The sequence below is a fragment of the Neoarius graeffei genome, chromosome 11 (assembly GCF_027579695.1).
Source record: "Neoarius graeffei isolate fNeoGra1 chromosome 11, fNeoGra1.pri, whole genome shotgun sequence".
NCBI lineage: Eukaryota > Metazoa > Chordata > Actinopteri > Siluriformes > Ariidae > Neoarius > Neoarius graeffei.
Genome location: NC_083579.1, coordinates 80,511,232 through 80,531,660, shown reverse-complemented (window position 1 = coordinate 80,531,660; position 20,429 = coordinate 80,511,232). Strand labels below are relative to the sequence as shown.

General features: G+C 40.9%; 1 protein-coding gene across 2 annotated transcripts in view; it reads right to left on the bottom strand.

Annotated features, from left to right (window-relative positions):
- The window catches only part of rcan3 (regulator of calcineurin 3), a 72,183-nt gene extending 53,461 nt beyond the window's left edge, over positions 1–18,722 (bottom strand). The window contains exons 1-2 of one of the 2 annotated variants that reach the window (XM_060934778.1): positions 18,587–18,722; positions 15,571–15,784 (exon numbers count right to left, since the gene is read on the bottom strand). In XM_060934778.1, the coding sequence (XP_060790761.1) occupies positions 15,571–15,777 (207 nt within the window). In that variant the 5' untranslated portion in view covers positions 15,778–15,784; positions 18,587–18,722. The remainder of the gene's footprint in view (positions 1–15,570; positions 15,785–18,586) is intronic. The other variant, XM_060934777.1, reaches the window with a different exon arrangement.
- Positions 18,723–20,429: the final 1,707 nt, after the last annotated feature.

The window sequence follows — 20,429 nt, the reverse complement described above, 5'->3', positions numbered from 1 at the left end:
CATGTGCAGAATGTAATCTGCTCGAGTGGTTACACGGCTAATATTTTCCTATCAAACGGACTATCGGAGGTCTACACCACCTCTTTCAATCTGATTAAAGTCTCAATTGGAATGGGGCATTTCATTCCGATCGAGCTTGAATCCGATTATTAATGGATTATTCGGGTCCATGTAAATGTAGCTAAGGAACATTGGGCGCATGTGACCCCATCACCGGTTGTCCTTTGGATCCTTGGGCCATTTTTGTTCGGTACTAACCACTGCATACCAGGAACACCCCGCAAGATGTGTCATTTTGGAGATGCTCAGACCCAGTCATCTCACCAGCACAATTTGTCAAAGTCACTCAGATCCTTACACTCGCCCATTTTTCCTGCTTCCAGCACATCAACTTCAAGAACTGACTGTTCTCTTACTGCTGAATATATCCCACCCCTTGACAGGTGCCACTGTAATGAGATAATCAATGGTTTTCACTTCACCTGGAGTGATTTTAATGTTATGGTTGATCGGTTTATGTTGCCTGCATTTTCTGTGCAGTCCAGCTGTAGAATAATTCAATCTCAGTTTCACTGGTAACCATTAACTGCTACCATGGTTTTACTATGATACTCCATGGTAACTATAATTATTGCACATTTAACCATGACCTAATATGATAAGAACATGTTAGGGAATGTTGGGTTGTTTTGGAAATTGTTTTGCAATGTACTTGCCCATATATTCCAATATGAGTCACTGTTGGCTGTTTTACTCAAAGTTTTCCCTTCGGTAAAGTGTTAACTTTTGCATGGTTGATATTTTACTTGCTCTCACATATAAACCAATATGTTGATAAGGAAACGATTCCTTACGAAGCTCAATTCAATTTGATTTACTTTTATTTAACAATGGACATGGTCACAAAGCAGCTTTACAGAAATTTGGACAGAGGTTTAGATTTATTCCTAATGAACAAGCTAGAGGTAGATGGTGCAAGGAAAAAACTCCCCAAAGACAACACGAGGAAGAAACCTTGAGAGGAACCAGACTGAGGTTCGAGGTGAAACGTGCGAGGCAACACCTTCAGATAGCAAATGTATTTGTTTGCTGAAGAGGTGAACTCATTAACGAAGGAAGAATCAACCAAAATCAGTTTTAATGCTTAACAGAGAGTGTATTTTCACTGCAGCTCCATTTCAACGAATGGATTGTGGTGTTCTTGAAAACAAGTTTGTTACTCACACACCCCAGCGATTTGTCAATGATTAAAATTTTAACTTTTCACGAATGACATCTGTTTTAGAATTATGTGTGCTGTCCATGAAACAAGCTAATTCCTGTTATTTACATTACAGCAATGATAAAGTCATCATCTCACCAGCAAATCTTTTTTCCATTCTCTTGAACAACCCAGTAGATTTCTCTAGAAAACCTTTGATAAAAGACAGGGGACTGATGGCACGAGCCAAAACAGGTCTGCTGCTGGGCTTTACAGAGCTACAGCATGAACCTTTCGAGTTAAGATTTTGTTTCGTATTTGAGAGTGTAGAATTACAGTATTCCGTCAGTAGAACTAATAGAATTGGCTTTTGTTTTGTCTGTAGGAAGAAAAGCAGGGCAGTAGAACAGTTAAAGCTTCCAGGTATTTCATTTCGTCACATGACACCGAACCACCCCAATCCCCCTCCAACACCCCCCCCCCCCCCAATAATTTTTCACAGAACCATGCATCACTGTAGCGCACAACTATTTTGACATTTCTTTTATTCTTTTCTGAATATTCATATTTTAATAGCATAATGGGGATATAAATAGAACACAATATGAATCACACAAACATACACAATATACAATAATGGCACTGTGTGTGTGAGCGTGAGACAGATATGCTGTGTGTGTGTGTGAGAATGAGTAACTCATTTGGTGTGTATGAGCTGTTGTGTGTATTGCTCGATCCATCTTGAGTCTGACGGGGTCGAGCTAAAGAACTGGAAACAATTTAATGGAAAGAATTGAGTGGTTTATAGTTTGTGTGCAGGTGGAATTCTTTGTATATAGTCCAAATGAATAAATTTGTCTTGTGTGTGTGTGTGTGTGTGTGTGTGTGTGTGTGTGTGTGTGTGTGTGTGTGTAGACTTCTTTGCTATCTCACCCTACTCAACCAGCCTCTGGCTTCACTGCAGCTGCAGCAAACTAGGGCAAGATATTTATAGAACACGGGGTGGGGGGGGTGTCCAGGTGCAGAGGAATGCAGGGTGATACAGCAGAAAAAGACAGAGAGAGAGAGAGAGAGAGAGAGAGAGAGAGAGAGAGAGAGAGAGAGAGAGAGAGGACAGCCATAAACAGTTCTATGGTTCCTATAAACAGCCTGAATAAAATAATGAACAAAAGAAGAATCTGAATGAAGGAGAGATGATGTGTGCCTGTTGCCTGGTGACTCAGAAACACCGCATTATCTCCATCTTCATGCCTGATTCATATATTAATATCTTCCTGATCCATACAGCAGCAGTGGCTATTTTCATCCCAGTCTTCCACTCTCTTCTGTTTAAAGTCATGTCTCGGAACACAGTAGAAGACAAACAAGTCTATTTATGTCGAACACGTTATATAACACTGATAAGAACAGCTTTCCTTTTTTTTTTAAGTTTCTATAGTTTTGCAGACTTGTTTCTAAAATTAACCGTAATTAATTTATACACCACCAAAACGGCCTGCCTTCTAAAGCCATGGTTCTCAAAGGGAGGTCAAGGGGTGACCAGGGGACCCTGAACCATATCCTGTATCCCCCCCTCCAATCCACCAATATAAAAGCTATTATTCCGTCCACATTCACTGGATATGAGCAATCACACACTCTGATTGGCTACTCTACTACTAGGATATCAGCTCATATACCGTGAGTAGAGAAAAACAAAATGGAGGCGTGTGTTGCTGAAGCAACCGAGGATGAAATAAAAACTCTACTCAAAAACAAAACCCAAAAAAAGCAACAAAATATGGAATGAAAGTATTTGATGGTAAGAACGTGTCTTTTTTAACTTTTCAAGAATTATTATTGCATTTTTTTTTTTTACAAATTCTTCCTGTCTTTTCGCGGTTTGTTTACATTCTTCATCTTTAAGCATTAAAATTTTTGAATTTTTTTAGACTGGTTCAAAAGCTCAACGAAGAAGTTTGAAAATTACAGAACTGAAATGTCCAAGGAAGAATTAAATACATTTCTAAAGCTATTCTATCCCTCAGCACGACAGCAAGATGGCACTTTAATACAACACTAAAGTCAATTCGTGCCGCCATCGATAGGTTTTTAAGCAGTCCGCCTAAGCGGAAATTATTTTGTCGGACATTCTGTATAAAGTTATTATTTATCGAAGTTGCAAAAATAAAAATAGAATAAAAACAGTGGATAGAATAAAACAGTTATTCCACTCATTCTCATCATACATGGATTATACACAACTCAGTGCTACGCGCCTCGTTGGTTATCAGCTCATGTACGACTCAATTTCATGGAATAACTTAATTATATTTATAATTGATTTGCTATAGTTAATAGCCTCACTTGAATTGAAGGTCTTTAATTCAAACCTCAATAACTCAAAACCGACTGATAGGAATAGTTGGATTGTTGATTAAAACAAATCAGGACACACTAGAGGGTGGCACGGGGTGGATTTTCACTCCTGTCCCATCCCACCCTCCCAAAAAAAAAAACCCTCCCGTCCTATTCTGCCCCCATGTTATGTTAAAAATAGTGTTTCCTGAAAATAATGTTTATTCATATTAAAACTGCATATTTATATGTACAAACTGACTTATTATTACGATCCTGTTCTGCCCACTCCCATTGACTTTTTTTTTCCCTGTTGGATCTCAGTCACATGATGAATAGTGAAATCGACTCCCACAGGAATTCTGTGACCCGCAGGATTCCTGAAAAGATGCCTCTAGTTCACATTTACTTTTTTTTTAATTAATAAACTGTTCAAGCGCTCCCTGTCTCCAAAAAGCTTGAGAATGCCTCTCCTACGATTTTGGATAAGCCATGCTTATCCAGACATGTGTCCATTATTTTGCTCACTGAACACGTTTTAGGGCTGTTGAAAAAAGTTTACTAAATGTAACTTAAAGGTGGGGTTGATCATTTTTAGCCCCAAAAGCCAGATATTACTAAAAAGCAAAAGTTATCTTCACATTCCAGAAATTCTGGGTTTTGCCGTTCTTCAGGTTCTGCAACCAAGAAGAAAAAGCCAGATGATGTGGACCACCAGCATCCAGCCAATCAGAGCAAGGAAGCATCCAGTCAGACTTGAGCGAAAGGGACAAACAGCTAACCTCCACCAAAAATCACTAACTGATTTTCAGATTTAACATTTTTTAGACTAACAGGGCTAATTCGGTTCGTAGCTTGGCCAAAGTCATTTACATAGTTAAACCTTGTATTGTAACATGACCTGAAAACATATAAACCGTCTCAGAAAGCTAGCAATGATGACCAGTTTTCTTGTCAATAAAAGAGTTAGGCTCTTTTAAAAACCTTCAGTGTGTTCAAAGCTCATCAGAAATCCTTGAGAGCAGGTAAAGAGCCACATATACAGTGTTGTAGAGGGCATGATGTTTGAGGATGCTGAAGGACCCTGACCACGATCATCACAACACCGTTTGTGGTTCGGTTTGAGAGTATGCTGTGCGGGTTTGGGCTACTGCTTCTCACCGGAGCTTTTTTCTTTTCTTTTTGTGTTTTTATGTTCAAGGTTTGTTTCTGATTTAAAGGTTTTGCTGACCTTGTCCACAGGTTGCCGGTTGTAGCGTAACTCCAGACCCAGCCTTGAGCATCGGTTTCCCCAGGCCTTGGTCTGCCATGAGAGATGCTTGTTCTCCTGCTTGCTATGGACTGTGGGGTGCTTGCTGCTCTCATCAACATCAGGGCTGCCCAGCGCTCTGTGTGGAGATGTTTCTATGCTCACTTTGTGGATCCATGTTGTGGTGTTCTGAGTGTTGTCGCCCGGTAACATTGCAGAAGCTGCGATGGATGTGTTGGACATATCTGTGGGCACCTTCCGGAGGTGCAGCTACGCTACTGGAGTTGCATTCTGACAACTTTTTTTTCCTTTTTCTGTTAATTTTTGTAACTGTAAAGTGACCTAGGTTGTGAGAAATGTGTTATATAAATTTATTATTATTATTATTATTATTATTATTATTATTATTTAGTAGTAGTAGTGGTATAAATATGGAGATGATTATAGAAAATCATGCGTGCTGATTGGTCGAGAAATTCAGACTATTTCTTGATAATCACCTCGAGCGACTCGGCAAAATGGCGTCCAATCGCTTCGTCACCATAAGTGAGGAAGAATTACAGATGATGAAATAGAATGCTGTCCCTAAAAGCACTAAAGATGCTCCGAAGTTTGGTCTAAAACTATTCAAAGGGAAGGCAGGATTGTGATTCATTTTATCAATTTCAAAACAAAGTATTTTATATGAGTCAGAACAGATAAGTGACAAGTCTGCACTGTGCCTTTATTACATTTGCATGCTGCTTTTGAAGATTGACAATTTTTTTGAATACAATTAAAGAATTTTTTTCAAATAATCACCTGTGTATTTATACTAAAACAATGATCTGCTTCAGGCTCAGTGAATATGGGTGAATAATAGCCTCCACTTTGTCTCAGTTATTATTCATCAATATTCACTGAGCCGGGGCAGCACGGTGGTGTAGTGGTTAGCGCTGTCGCCTCACAGCAAGAAGGTCCGGGTTCGAGCCCCGTGGCCGGCGAGGGCCCTTCTGTGTGGAGTTTGCATGTTCTCCCCGTGTCCGCGTGGGTTTCCTCCGGGTGCTCCGGTTTCCCCCACAGTCCAAAGACATGCAGGTTAGGTTAACTGGTGACTCTAAATTGAGCGTAGGTGTGAATGTGAGTGTGAATGGTTGTCTGTGTCTATGTGTCAGCCCTGTGATGACCTGGCGACTTGTCCAGGGTGAACCCCGCCTTTCGCCCGTAGTCAGCTGGGATAGGATCCAGCTCGCCTGCGACCCTGTAGAACAGGATAAAGCGGCTACAGATAATGAGATGAGATTCACTGAGGCCAATAATTGTTAATTAATACAGTTTTGGGGCTAACTTTAAAACTAGGGTAGGTCATTTTGGAGAAACCAGCAAGAGTAAGCTAGATTTTGAAAGTATACAAACAAACAAACAAACAGTCCCCTCTCTTCAGCCCTCTCTCTAAAGCCACGCCTCTAAAAACACATGAACACGCACTGCCCAATTACTGCCAACCTGCCTAGTCTTGTGGAAGACTCCAGTTAAGCACAATGAGTGCACAGGCAGAGTGTGAGCAGGTAGACAGGCAGGTAGGCCATCCAATCATTTCATTCAGACCAAATGAAATGACTGGACGGGCTTTTTACAGCCTTGCAACTGTCAGAGGTGACAGATTTTTCTCTTTATTGTCAGAGCCTTTGATTTATTCTTGCTGTTAGAATGTAAATATAATTTCAGTAAAAAAAAAAATAATAATAATGACCTACCCTAGCTTTAAGGAAGCTTTGCGAAGTGTGTGTGTGTGTGTGTGTGTGGGGCATTTTTGGTTTATTGTCCAGAGAATATGATGTAGCAAGCACTGATGACATTATGGTTAGAATTTACCCAGAATGCTTTTCTACCCATGACCCATACTGCAATTATTTTTATCTCCATATTAACGGATTAACTCAAATCTTCTCTCCCTCTCAGTACACAAAAATACACATTACAGTCTTTTGCTTGATTAATATTTGATTGCTTTGTTCATTTTAAGTCTGTACTTCACACTTTAGCATGCGCAGGGACATTCTCTTTCTCCACCCTTCCTCTTCCTGCAAAAGGAGGCTCTTTAGGGCTCCTCCAGAAACTCTTACAAAGCCAAGCTCTCTGGGGAACTTGGTTTATTAGTGGATGAGGTTTTCTGAGGAATCCGTTTACCCAGTGTTGCCAAACTGCAGTGATCAAGGAAACTCCCTTTCTGATTAACGTCGGTCAAGGCAACAACAAAAACTACAATTTAACAGGAAATAATAAAAGCGTTTCTTTCATGTCCGTTTGACATGATTTTTCCCCCCAACCACCTTGTGGACATGATTTCCGCCCTCTCTCTGAGATACCCAGCAGATTGTGTGCGTTATATTCCAATAACAGCTCGTTGAACTCCACATAATTACTCAGTGATTAGCTTAACCTCGTGTGCTAGTATTGGAATTTAACAGCGTAAAAGCATGATTGGTTGTGACACAATTAGGATGACGCTCAGTGACCGCTTCACGCATCATGGAGGTGTAACTTGTTTTGTAAACAGAAGACAGCATGGTTGGACAAACAAAAGTGGACTAAAACATCCTGAAAGAGGCATCAAAGTGGTGGAGATACGAATCACTTCCAGTCAGAGTTTTCAGAATAAAATCCGACTGAAAACACGATGCAGGGATTTGTGACCAGGGCTTAAAGTGACGGGCTTTGTATCCAGGCAACCATATGTACAACTAATCATGTGATCACATGACTTCTACTAACTCTCTAGGAAGAACTGTGATTAATTGGATCATGATTCTACCCCAGAAGATCGTCATATGATCTTTTGGCCATATTGCCCACCCCTATGGTAAACAAACAAATACAATGAACTGCCAAAAATTCCTCCAACCCTACATTCAAACCAAATGCGACAAGGACCTGCCTGATCCATCCTGGTGCCCTGCTTCTGGCTGGAGTCTCATCACATCGCTCCTGTGGAGGACAGCCCCCATGTGGACAGTTGAAAGTCACGCTTGGAAGACACTCTGGACTCTTACAGTAATGCTTTTATGGCTGAGGACTACAGCTGACTTGCTAACTTTAGGACTGCAGTTGTCATGAACAGTTTTGCGCTCAAGTTTCCATCAATGAAGAGTTTAGAACTTCAACAAAACTGACTTCATGTTAAACTATAATGAATTTCCTGGTTTCACAGTTATATTTTGTGACTCTATAGGACACTATAAATAACTTGCTTCTATAACAATCACGCTGTCTGTTATCACCCAGATGAGGTTGGGTTCCCTTTAGAGTCTGGTTCCTCTCAAGGTTTCTTCCTTGTGTCGTCTGAGGGAGGTTTTCTTTGCCACTATCACCACAGGCTTGATCATTGGGGATAGATTAGGGACAGAATTAGCTCATGTTTAAAATCTTTAAATTTCTGTAAAGCTGATTTGCGACAATGTCTGTTGTTAAAAGTGCTATACAAATAAATATGACCTGACAAGAGCGTCAAAATTCACTCTCGTCACCCTGGACACTCGGTGATGTAGATGAAACAGGTGGCTACAAGGTCATTCATAATGCTTCATCATGCAAAATTTATTTAAAAAGGGATGCGAAACAAACACACTTCAGCTGGTATGGAGACGACTGGGTCCCAAGTGTTACTTTTGGTAAATTAAAAAAAAAAAATCTGTTTTTGTTTCGTTCAAAACGATTTGCACATCCAAAAACGCAACAAAACCTTCCCATACTGATCAATAACAACTTACTTGTCTGAAAGAAGCACTACAAGTGCCCTGTCATGGTGGCGTAGTTACCGTTGCTATGGGGGTCACGTGACCGTGTAAAGCCTCTATAGCTTAATAAAAATGATTTTAAAAAATACAATGAATTAAAAAAGTACAATTAAATAAGTAAAATAATAAAATAATTTTAAAAATGCAATACCATTCAGGAGACCAGGTAGACTTTTTGTTTTTATTTATTTATTTGCCAAAAAAAGGCAAAAGTTTCTGCTTTCATTTTGACATATCCAACATGCACCTCTCGTCTCGTAATAGCTCCAGTTCGGCAGCATCGTTCACGTCACATGTAAACAAAAAGCCACCACCTCCATGGTAGGCGACTTGGTACCGGTTTGAACGGAACCAAAATTTATACTACTGTGTTCTTGAGGATTCTTTAGAGTAGAGCACTTCTATATTCTGATTGGTTGCCGCCGAAATTGCGTCAGAACTAATTACCATAAAGTTGCCTGGACTTCAACTTTATCCTGACGCGCTCACCAACTGAGAGACGCTGGCTTGTATAGAAAATGAAAGACTTCTGGTCGTTTTGACTCTCCCACTGTGTTTGGTGTGAACGTAGAGTAACCTTTCCACACTTGCCAACCCTCCCGATTTCGGCGGGAGGCTCCCGATTTTAGCCTCTGTCTCCCGCCTCCTGATCGTATTTGTTAAAAACTGGATAAATCTCCCAGTTTTGGGAAATCCCTACCGCTAAGTTAAAAATACTCCCAATTATGTTCAATCAGAATCGTATGAGAAACACTGCTGACGTCAACTGATTTTTAACCAATCAACGAACAGAACGACAGTCACTTCCGTAATGTAGGATTCACCCAGGCTGTCCGACATTTTTTACAAGCAGTCACTCATCATGGCCACTAAACCCAATACCAAACGGCAAAAATATGAATGCAAATATCAGGTTGCATGGGAGAATGAATTTCCGTGGATAAGCAAATGTTTGACCGGCCAGTTACACATTTTAAGGTAAAGATACCTTAAATCAGAATATAATGGACATTTGATTGTGAAATTAAACTAGTCTTCCAAACCATTTTAGAAACAAATTGGACAACTTCTAAAGTGTTTAGTGAAATTTTGCAGGACAGAGAATGTGTTTGATGAGTGTATTTGAATGGTGCGGTCGTGTCTTAGTGCTATTTTGAATTTATGTTTAAAAGTTTTAAGTGAAAGTTTACAAGTGAATTATCTGGAAAGTGATTGATTTTGAGAGAGTTTTGAGGTTTTAAGTGAAAGATTACTAGTGAGTGTATTTTGGTCGGACTAAAATTTTGTGTTCGAGTGAATTTCTTTGTGGAGTATATTTTGATAGTATGGTAGTATTTATAGAGCCATTTTTACATTTTGTTTGAAAACTTCCAGTCAAAGTTTGCAAATGAGCAAATTCCTCTGATGCATTCCGAGAGGATTTTGATAGGATTTCTAGTGCTTTTTAAAAATTCTGTTGGAAAGTGTTTATTTAATTGAGCAGTATTTATTCAATTGAGTTGTTACCATTTTGGTCAAATCTTATTAAAATTTAATTTATATATGATATTATAGTGCCCTGTGATGACCTGGCGACTTGTCCAGGGTGTACCCCGCCTTTCGCCTGTAGTCAGCTGGGATAGGATCCAGCTCGCTCGCGACCCTGTAGAACAGGATAAAGCGGCTACAGATAATGAGATGAGATGAGATTATAGTTCTCTGTATTTTTACATGAGCTTACAGAAGGAAAACACATTTGATGCAATCCAATAATACTTTCATTCAGTGACTATTTTAAGAAATTATAAACATTCTTCTAAAGCATCACTTGTGTTATGTTCTGTGGGTCTCTGTATATATACAATATTCAGGCAGGAGATTTTTCAGCTAAAAATCTGATTTAAGCAGACTTCCCTTTCATTGTTATTATATTAAAATTCAAGACAAGAGTGTTATTTCAGATTTTTCACTCTGAGCTCTCTCAAGCCTGATGCATGAATCCCATCACCTATACAGTAGTAATTGATAGAACAATATTAACAATTCAAAAACTCTTTAATTGTATAAATTTAAAATGGTTTGCAATTAATTGGGATCCACTGTTTTTATCGTTTCAACTGCGCATCAGACCCTCGGCCAATTGAAAATGTCGTTCACGCACTTTTCTCTCCTATGAGAGTTTTGAAAAGTTGGCATGTATGCCTTTCAAATCATTGTGACTGCTGTTCACTTCTTTTCTATATGATGTATGTGGTTTTAGCCAGAAAATATTTCCAGTAACAGTTGTAGGGAAGTAAACACACTCCCACTAATGGGTTAATTTACAGGAACATTCTGTAAATGTAGTCCAGGCATCACGAAATGAAGGTTACGCTGTTCCTGCTTCCACAGCATCCATTAGATATGAAATGTACACATTAGAAAAGCCATCTAGAGTGGACCTACATGCTTGAGTGTGTGTGTGTGTGTGTGTGTAACAACACTCAAATCACAGAAAGCCAGGAAAAGTAAAAATGATATCAGTCACTATTATTTGGCCTGAACTAACATTAGTTCAACTTTTGAAATTCTCTAAAATTAGAAAATCTAAGTAAGAAATGTGTATAGCTTAAACTGAGAAGTGTTTGTAACCTCGTTGTCCTGGAAACAGTACAGATGGAAAAGATCTTGCTTGAGATCTTGCTCCCTCTAATTATGTTCTTCTAACCATGTAACATGTATAATCCTTTATCTACAGATATAACTGTTCTAACTTACACGTAGCTTTAATGTCGTACTCATGTGACTTATTAAAGCCTTGTCTATTGAATGATGCACAGACACTATACATCAGTGCACATTCCAGCAATAATTCAACTTTGGGAAGTTTTACACTTTGCTATGTGAAGGGGCGAGCTCTGTCAGTGCGTCGCTCTCAGTAAAATTAATATTGGTGTGTTTTTCGATGGATACTACAAGTCATTGTAAACGTGGCCTCAGAGAGCAGTTTCTGTGTCATGAACTAGAAAATATGGCGTCTGTATCAAACGCTGATAGTATCTGGCCTATGAAGGAGAAACAAGGACAAACTAGCTAGCTATGCTAGTAAATACTAACAAAAACTGTAACCTGAGGATTCATTCTCACACTTAATTTAATTTATTAGCTTTTTGCCATAGCAAGATCTATATATGTACATACATTATGCCTTGGAAACCACTACAGCTTGTGCCAATTACAGTGGCCCCATTGTACAATCTGCATGTCTTTGGACTGTGGGGGAAACCGGAGCACCCGGAGGAAACCCACGCAGACACGGGGAGAACATGCAAACTCCACACAGAAAGGCCCGTCAGCCGCAAGGTTCGAACCTTCTTGCTGTGAGGCGACAGCGCTAACCACTACACCACCGTGCTGCCCACACTCTCACCTGTAAGTGCACTGGGAATTCCAAAATGAGGTGAAATCAATATTTCTGATTCATTTAGTGTTTGGTTTGGTTCACATTAGACATACTTAGATTAGCTTTCGGAGTTTGCATGTTCTCCCCGTGTCCGCGTGGGTTTCCTCCGGGTGCTCCGGTTTCCCCCACAGTCCAAAGACATGCAGGTTAGGTTAACTGGTGACTCTAAATTGAGCGTAGGTGTGAATGTGAGTGTGAATGGTTGTCTGTGTCTATGTGTCAGCCCTGTGATGACCTGGCGACTTGTCCAGGGTGAACCCCGCCTTTCGCCCGTAGTCAGCTGGGATAGGCTCCAGCTTGCCTGCGACCCTGTAGAACAGGATAAAGCGGCTACAGATAATGGATGGATGGATGGATGGATGGATGGATGGATGAGCTTTCCACCTCATGGGTCAGTTTAGCAGCTCACATCTTTAATGTCCGTGTCCCATAAGCATGTAACAATACACCCACAACTGGGTCGTCAGACCCACGGTTCATGATCTGATTTTCCAGCGACATTTTTGAAAATAAATAAATAAATGTAGAATATTTTATTATAAAAAATTTGCAACATTTATTTTCCTGTTCTTTACCAACTTAAATATTCTATTTGTTAAATTTAATTGAAAAAAAAAACCAAAAAACTTTTTGTTTAATTTTACTGCCTTTCAGATTTTTCAAGTGTAGGTCATAAAAAGAATTTTCCCCGACACCCAATTATTTTTGTTTAGTGACCGAAAGCTACTGAATTTGAATCACAGACTTCCAATTTTATTATTTTTTCTTTTAATAGAACAATTAATGAATTTATCTCCACGTGACCCTAAATTCTCTGCTATTTTTTCCTGCTTCACCATGACCCAATTCAAGATACTACGTCATGCATCCCGTGGTGGGCTTTCCCCGTTCACGCAAGGCATTGTGGGATACAAATTTGAAACAGGAGAGAAAAATGGAGGACGTGAGTGTGCGAATGAAACGTGAAAGAACGACTACAGTAACGGAAAGAAAGCGAGAAGAAAAGACGTTATGTTCTATACCAGGGGTTTTCAAAGTGTGGGAGAGTCAGCCCCCCCCCTCGGAGAGCAAATAAACAACAGCGCCCCCCCCCCCCTTACAATTTTTGTTGTTGCTATACTTAATGTTCCATTTGTATTTTTTAAAAAAATGGCTGTTGTACACATTATTTTTTTCTTTTTCACATTTTAAACATCTGTGCTTTTTAAAACATCTTGTTTTACACATTTTAAACATCCCATAGCATCGTTAGGTAGCATCTCTTGGCAGACAACACACTGTGGCAGTGGAGCATCTTCAGATCCAGTCCATGAAAATCCAAACTTTAAATAATCGTGGTCATACTTCCTTCTTTTTTCAGTCCCCCAGGATTCCGCGGGCCTTTTTTGTGATTGTTGTGGGCTAAAATGTCTGATGTTGCGGGGGGGGGGGGGGGGGGGGGGGGGGGTTTCCAAAAAAATTGCGATGAAAGTTGCGGTGTTTTTTAGGTTTTTATTGCGATTACATTGCGGGAGGAAGTGAAAGTTGCAAGAAATTGTTGCGATTTTCTCTTTTTGTGATTAAAATTGAGTGATATGTTAAATATTAAGTTATTACTGAAAAACAATTGATTAAAAAAACAAAGAGAAATGGTCCTATAAACAACTTTACCAATATAAAAGATTACCAGGACTACAGAAATGCAGAAAAATAGGCTTTACTTATCCAAATGCACCTGTTGGTTCAAAAGTTAAAGTGCAGAGAACCTCACAGCACAACATGAAGTTACCTTAAAATATAATATAAATGCCTCAGCTTTCATGTAAGAAAAAAAAAACTATTAATACTAGTACTGTGTGCAGGCAGTCTCTCCTGAAGACTAAATTAAACAATAATTATAAACTAATAAAATAAATGGCTCAGGCTTCACAGAAGAAAAAAAAACAATTTGAACAGAATCTCACAGTATGATGCTGAAGCTGCCTAAACAATGGAAAATAACATACCATTTTGGCAAAAATGTTGGCATCCATTAATTTCTTGTATTAAGTAAAAAAAGAAAATAAAGTGCACACAGTCCTTCACTGTAAACATAACACACTTTCAGTGTTGCCAGATACTGCTGACGTTTTCCAGTCCAAAATATGTTCAAAACCCGCCAAACTACACTTGAAATCGTCCAATCTGGCAACACTGCGCGCATGCTGCTTCTCTTGAACACACGGAAGTAAGGCGGAAGGTAGTTTGTCGACATCACCTCAAGACGACGCCAACGATTGGTCAAATTTGCGGGAAAGTTGCGGTGATTGGATATAATTGCAACACCGCCCTGAATTCGCGGGGATTGGTTGAATTTGCGCTGAAGTTGCAAATCGCAACATCCTGGAGGCTCTGTTTTTTTGCTTGGCCCAGACTTTGTCTCCTCACTCACTGTAGCTTTAGGTGCTAAAAACCGATCCATTTTGTCTCTCACGTTGCGCCCCCCCTGAAGAACTCTGGCGCCCCCCAGGGGGGGCGCGCCCCACACTTTGAAAAGCCCTGTTCTATACGAAGGAAAGGAAACGCAGGACCAAACTAATAAATATCGGCGCTCAGCGAGCACCTCGGTGTGATCAGCTGTTCGTTTAGCGACAGAATGATGGAACTGTCAGTGCACACTCAAAGGGAAACCTGTAGATGGCAGTAATGCGACACTGTGGATGCCAGCTGCCGTAAAACCCAAAAGAAGAAGAAGAAGAAGGTAAACCTGCGCATGCGCACACGGACTTCCTCTGTCTGCTTGACTGCGCAAAGCGAGCGATTTCATGCACATTATTTGCTTTAATCCCCTCAAATTAAATAACTTCCCAGCCACAGAATGGCCTGATATTTTGTGAGATATTACAGAAATAAACATACATCACAATCACCACATTTCAGAGGTAACTAAATTTCACCGATTTTATGAAATCAAAAGGCCGTCTAGCTTTAATACATTTTTAATGAACATTTCTTCTCCCTCCTTTTGCTTCTCTTTTCTTTATCTTTTGTCAGTCTGTAAAAAAAGGGAAAATCTAATTTCTTATTAAATCTATTTGTACAATGAATTGCACAACAGCTCTTTCACATTTTAGCTCTGTTTTTTTGTGTGTTTTCTTGGAGCTACGTTAGCGCTGTGTTACTTCCGCCTTTGATGAAGTCACACATATTCCCACTACTTTACATTATTGTTACCTTTGCTGTCTAAACCTCACAATTACAGCCAGAAAAAATTAAGATTAAATCGCCTGATAATAACCACGATTCATTTTTAAAAATTTCATCGATTTGAATCGTCATATATTACTATCGTGATTCATTGTCACATGATATATGGTTGCATGCTGAGTGTCCCATAATACACAGCATGTTTGACTTGCTTCATTATTTCAACTGATTTAGTGGGGAACTGTGTTCTGATATTGTGCTTGGGATCTAACAGAAGCAGAACGAGAGCACCTCACTGATCCAAGGAAAGCCGAGCCTCTACTGATATCTGTTGTTACTCACATGCAGATATGTGAAACTAAACCTGCAAACAATGGCACATGCGCATGCGCGCACACACACACACACACACACCACTCACCCGCTGCCTGTCCTCCTCAAACACGGCCTCGTGTACACAACAGGCGAACAGTGAGGTGGGCAGGTCACTCAAGTCCATCATGTCCTCTGACTCATCATCATTCTCCCCAAACAACATCTCTTCCTCATCCTCATCTTCCTCAGGGTCACTGCTGTGGGCCTCTGAGCCATTGCTCCACAGCTTCAGTCCATCACGCATCATCTTCATCGGCCTGCTTGGCCAGTAGACACAGACAGACAGTGAAGGATGCGAGTGAAGATGTAGTTTTGTTTAAGATCCAAGCCATTTCCTTTCAGAATATCACCATAATTTAGAGATGTACTTCAAATATTTCACCAGAATATAAAATAAAGATTAAAACGTCCATTAAAAAAAAGCTTAATACAAAGTCACTATAACCATTATATAGTGGAAGGTATTCTTACTCTTTATTTCATTCTGTGTTTACAGGGATAGTGTAAGGTAGCACATGGAATTTCTCTAAAATTCATTTTCAAGTCACAATCAGTGAATTGAACAATAATAGAACAAAGAAAACATGAAAAAAAGTATTCAGGATGACTGGGAAAATTCTACTGTTGTATTTGAGGTGGCATAAATAATAGAAGAGTTAGAGTGGGGGGAAGAGAGAGCGACGAGGTGCAGGGCTCGACATTAACGGCAGTCCGACTGTCTGGGACAACTAAACGTTTGGTCCAGACAAGTCAAATCCGCATCTGCCGTCTAACGGGACAAGCTGAATATCACTGACGATTGTCTTTCAGCCATTCAAGCCGCTGTTGTGTTGACATAACAACGTGCCATGTTTTGAATGCAAAAAGAATACAAGAACAGCAAGATAATAGCAACAATCAGCTTGCATAACTACACACAATGGCTTTTATTTACAAAGATGGTTTTGGGAATGATGTCACTACCAAAGCCATGCATCTTGGTTGCTAAGGGTGTTGCTATGGGCATAATCTGAGACTGGGTGGGTATTTATTAAAAAAATTTCAATGAAAATGTTTTTAGGGTCATTTTTGGCCTCAGAATTCACTCTTGTTGAAATTTGATGTGCTACCTCATACTGTCCCTTTAAGATCTTAAGCCTGAGAACAAACATTCTAAGGCAGATGAACCTCGGTCTGGTGTGGAGAATTATTCTTATAACTCTCCATACCAGAGTACCCCCCAGGTACCCCAAACGGCCATACTGTGTAGTTGTACAATTACTGACTGTAACTTGTCTTCCTCTATGTGCAGTTTCTGGGTCTATGTAGTGGAAAGGGACCACTGCTGTCCCGGTTTGAATGAGCCCACTCTCAGCACAGCAATGACACCGACAGTAGCGTGTAGAGGTAAGAGTGCATCACATACAGCGGTGCTACTGGCATTTTTAACACCATGTTAATTTTATGGCCACATTATAGTGATCCTCCTCCTTGTAGGTGCACATTAGAGACTGGAGTTCATTTTATTTTTCCATGTATAGTGTGTGAATCTTCTTTCATTATTTTGTTAGTTTATGACAACAGAAGCTGGATATTTTTGGGTCGAGGACTATTTCTCAACCAAGCAGTTACTTTGAGATGAATGGTGAGTTGGTTTCAGGTACAAGTCATCAGTATGCACTTTATTCTGGTTAGTGTCAAGGTGGAGCAAATACTGAGTGTGAGAGGAAGGAATACACCCTGGATGGGACACCGGTCCATCACAGGGCACCGTGCACACACATGGGGCAGTGGTTACTGATCAGACGGTTGGGGGTTGAAGTCGCAGTACTGCCAAGGTGCCACTGTTAAGCCCTATCTGCTCCAGGGACGCAATATCACGGCTGACCCTGCGCTCTGACCTCTGACCCTGCGCTCTGACTCCAGCTTCCACGGTGTTGTAACAAACGTCTCATCTCATCTCATTATCTGTAGCCGCTTTATCCTTCTACAGGGTCGCAGGCAAGCTGGAGCCTATCCCAGCTGACTACGGGCGAAAGGCGGGGTTCACCCTGGACAAGTCGCCAGGTCATCACAGGGCTGACACATAGACACAGACAACCATTCACACTCACATTCACACCTACGCTCAATTTAGAGTCACCAGTTAACCTAACCTGCATGTCTTTGGACTGTGGGGGAAACCGGAGCACCCGGAGGAAACCCACGCGGACACGGGGAGAACATGCAAACTCCGCACAGAAAGGCCCTCGCCGGCCACGGGGCTCGAACCCAGGACCTTCTTGCTGTGAGGCGACAGCGCTAACCACTACACCACCGTGCCGCCCTGTAACAAACGTGACAAATAAAATTTAAATTGGAATTTAGTGTACCAACATGTTTTCGGGAGGTCGGAGAAAACCAGAGAATCCAGAAGAAACCCACAGGGACACTGGGAAAACATGAGAAACTCCATACAGGCAGTAACCCGAGCTCAGGCTCGCTCCCTGCTGCACCGCTCCTTCCGTCATATCAGTGTCAGTGCTGGTCCAGGATCAAAACAATGCCTGATCATTTATAATAAACTGTGTTGGTTTTAACATAAGATGGCTACAGTCAGTAATTACAGCTTTGTAATACACCTGAAATGGCAGGTACACCGGATAAAAAGTGGCGTTTACATGTGCAACAGCGCCATCTAGCGGCCACAGTGGAATTACACGTCTTATCCAAAACTAATCTCATTACAGGCGCTCGCTGGTGAAACACATCCAACCCGAAACACATCCAACCCGAAGCCAAATCTGGATCAAAACGGATCATTTTTGCACACCATAACTTCACAAATACGATTAAAATTTATACACTTGTTTGTTTTTTTTAAACTAAGCAACACAGAGACCAGCCTTTAGAGGCCCGTAATGATCCATTTTCACCTCAGGGAAAGTCTCCATGTTGAAAATACATTTTTAAAAAATCGTAAAGAAAATGTCGCTGCAATAAACTGCATTAAAAGATGATAACTTTATGTGTTAAGGTCGGAGCTGAGGACCAAATCCGCCAGAACAAACAAAAACAAACACGTTATTTAACCAAGCGCTTACCGAAACAAATTCAAAATAAAATAAAATCCCCAACCCGGCGTCCGGAGTGCGGGTCAGAGCCTTCAGCCCGAGCCTGTCGCCATTTCCTGTCAGAAGGGTGCGAGTTGCCAGAGCAGCGGCCGCTCAGCCCCTTCCTCCTCACAGAACCACACTCAGAGGATGCTCGGTGTAATGACTGACACAGTGACTGCCCAATCAAATTCACGCTTCTGATCGAGCCAGCCAATGGCATTGGAGCTCGCGGGAGGGGGCGGTATTAAGTGATATTACGCGCGGTCGCAAAAACACCTGTTCGCCTGTTTAAAGCTGCAGTATGGAACATGTGGACTAGGGTGCATCAGCTGCCCCCTAAAAATGAAAAGTTCCTCCGATCATGATGCATTTTTGTTTTTATGTTCCTTTTGGTAAGAAAACACACTGGGTGAAATATTTTGACAAAATTAAAAAGTTTAATGGTGGCACCAGGAGCTCAAAGTTATGGAAAAAGCTGCTACACTATCGTTCAAAAGTTTGGGGTCACTTTGAAATGTCCTTATTTTTGAAAGTAAAGCACTGTTCTTTTCAATGAAGATCACTTTAAACTAATCAGAAATACACTCTATACGTTGCTAATGTGGTAAATGACTATTCTAGCTGCAAATGTCTGGTTTTTGGTGCAATATCTCCATAGGTGTATAGAGATCTTGCAGTCACGTGACCGGAAAGGACACAACCGCCATCTTGTCGGTCAAAAACACCGCTGAATACTGCTGCACTCGTGTACAGAATGGATCGATTTCAACCGACGGACTACATGGCTCATTTTTCTAATGAACAGATAACTAGATATATGTCTAAAATAAACGATCTACAGATTAGTGACCCTTATGGCTTACCGGACGGAGTTTTCACGACCGGATTTTGAACTGCCAGCAGAATACCCAGACGTGTATAATTACCTCATTAACTTTCCCTCGCTGTTCAGTGGTGAAGCACTGCGTGCCTATAAATCTCTGGACAGTTATCTTTACAGAAATTCAGGATTTGTCAGCGACTCAGATGTGGCATCTTGTCAACAAGAATCCTCATTGGATGGATAAGTCACTTAAGTATTGAGTATAGCACTGACCAGCCGATTATAGAATAGAATAAGGTAATTCCAGCTGTAATTCCAAGTCGTCCATCTTGTTTACATGGATCTGGCATTGGAGAGGTAGAGGCTTGGCAGTGGAGGTTTGAGTGGCTGTTTTCTGAGCTTAGTCAACAGGCCAGCTCTGCAGCCTCGCTTTTGCTTCCGCTCCCGGCGCCGCCTCCTTCGCTTTGCTTCCGATAACAATCCACGGAGACCCTGCTGGTCTCGCTATCTCGTCTGGAATGTTGTGCATGCGATGGAAATTGCTACAAACCGTCATTTTCTGCTGGAAACCAATGCCCAGTAAGTCCATACGGTTGTAGTGGATATTGAAGTCCGGTACAGACGAACAACATGCAAAAATACACACAAAAAACGTGCACAGGTAGGGAGAGCTTGTAGCCGCAGCCGTTGTAGTAGAATTGTATATAGTAGGGTTTTCCAGAAGAAAAGGTAGAAGTAAAAGCAGAAGTAGAACCAGAAGTAGAAGGCGGAATATGGCGTTTGACCGACAAGATGGCGTCTGTCACAATCTGGATCAGCTGTGACGTCACATGCAAGTGCTCCATTGAGGCCCATTTCCAGCAACTATCACTCCAGTGTTCTAATGGTACAATGTGTTTGCTCATTGCCTCAGAAGGCTAATGGATGATTAGAAAACCCTTGTACAATCATGTTAGCACAGCTGAAAACAGTTGAGCTCTTTAGAGAAGCTATAAAACTGACCTTCCT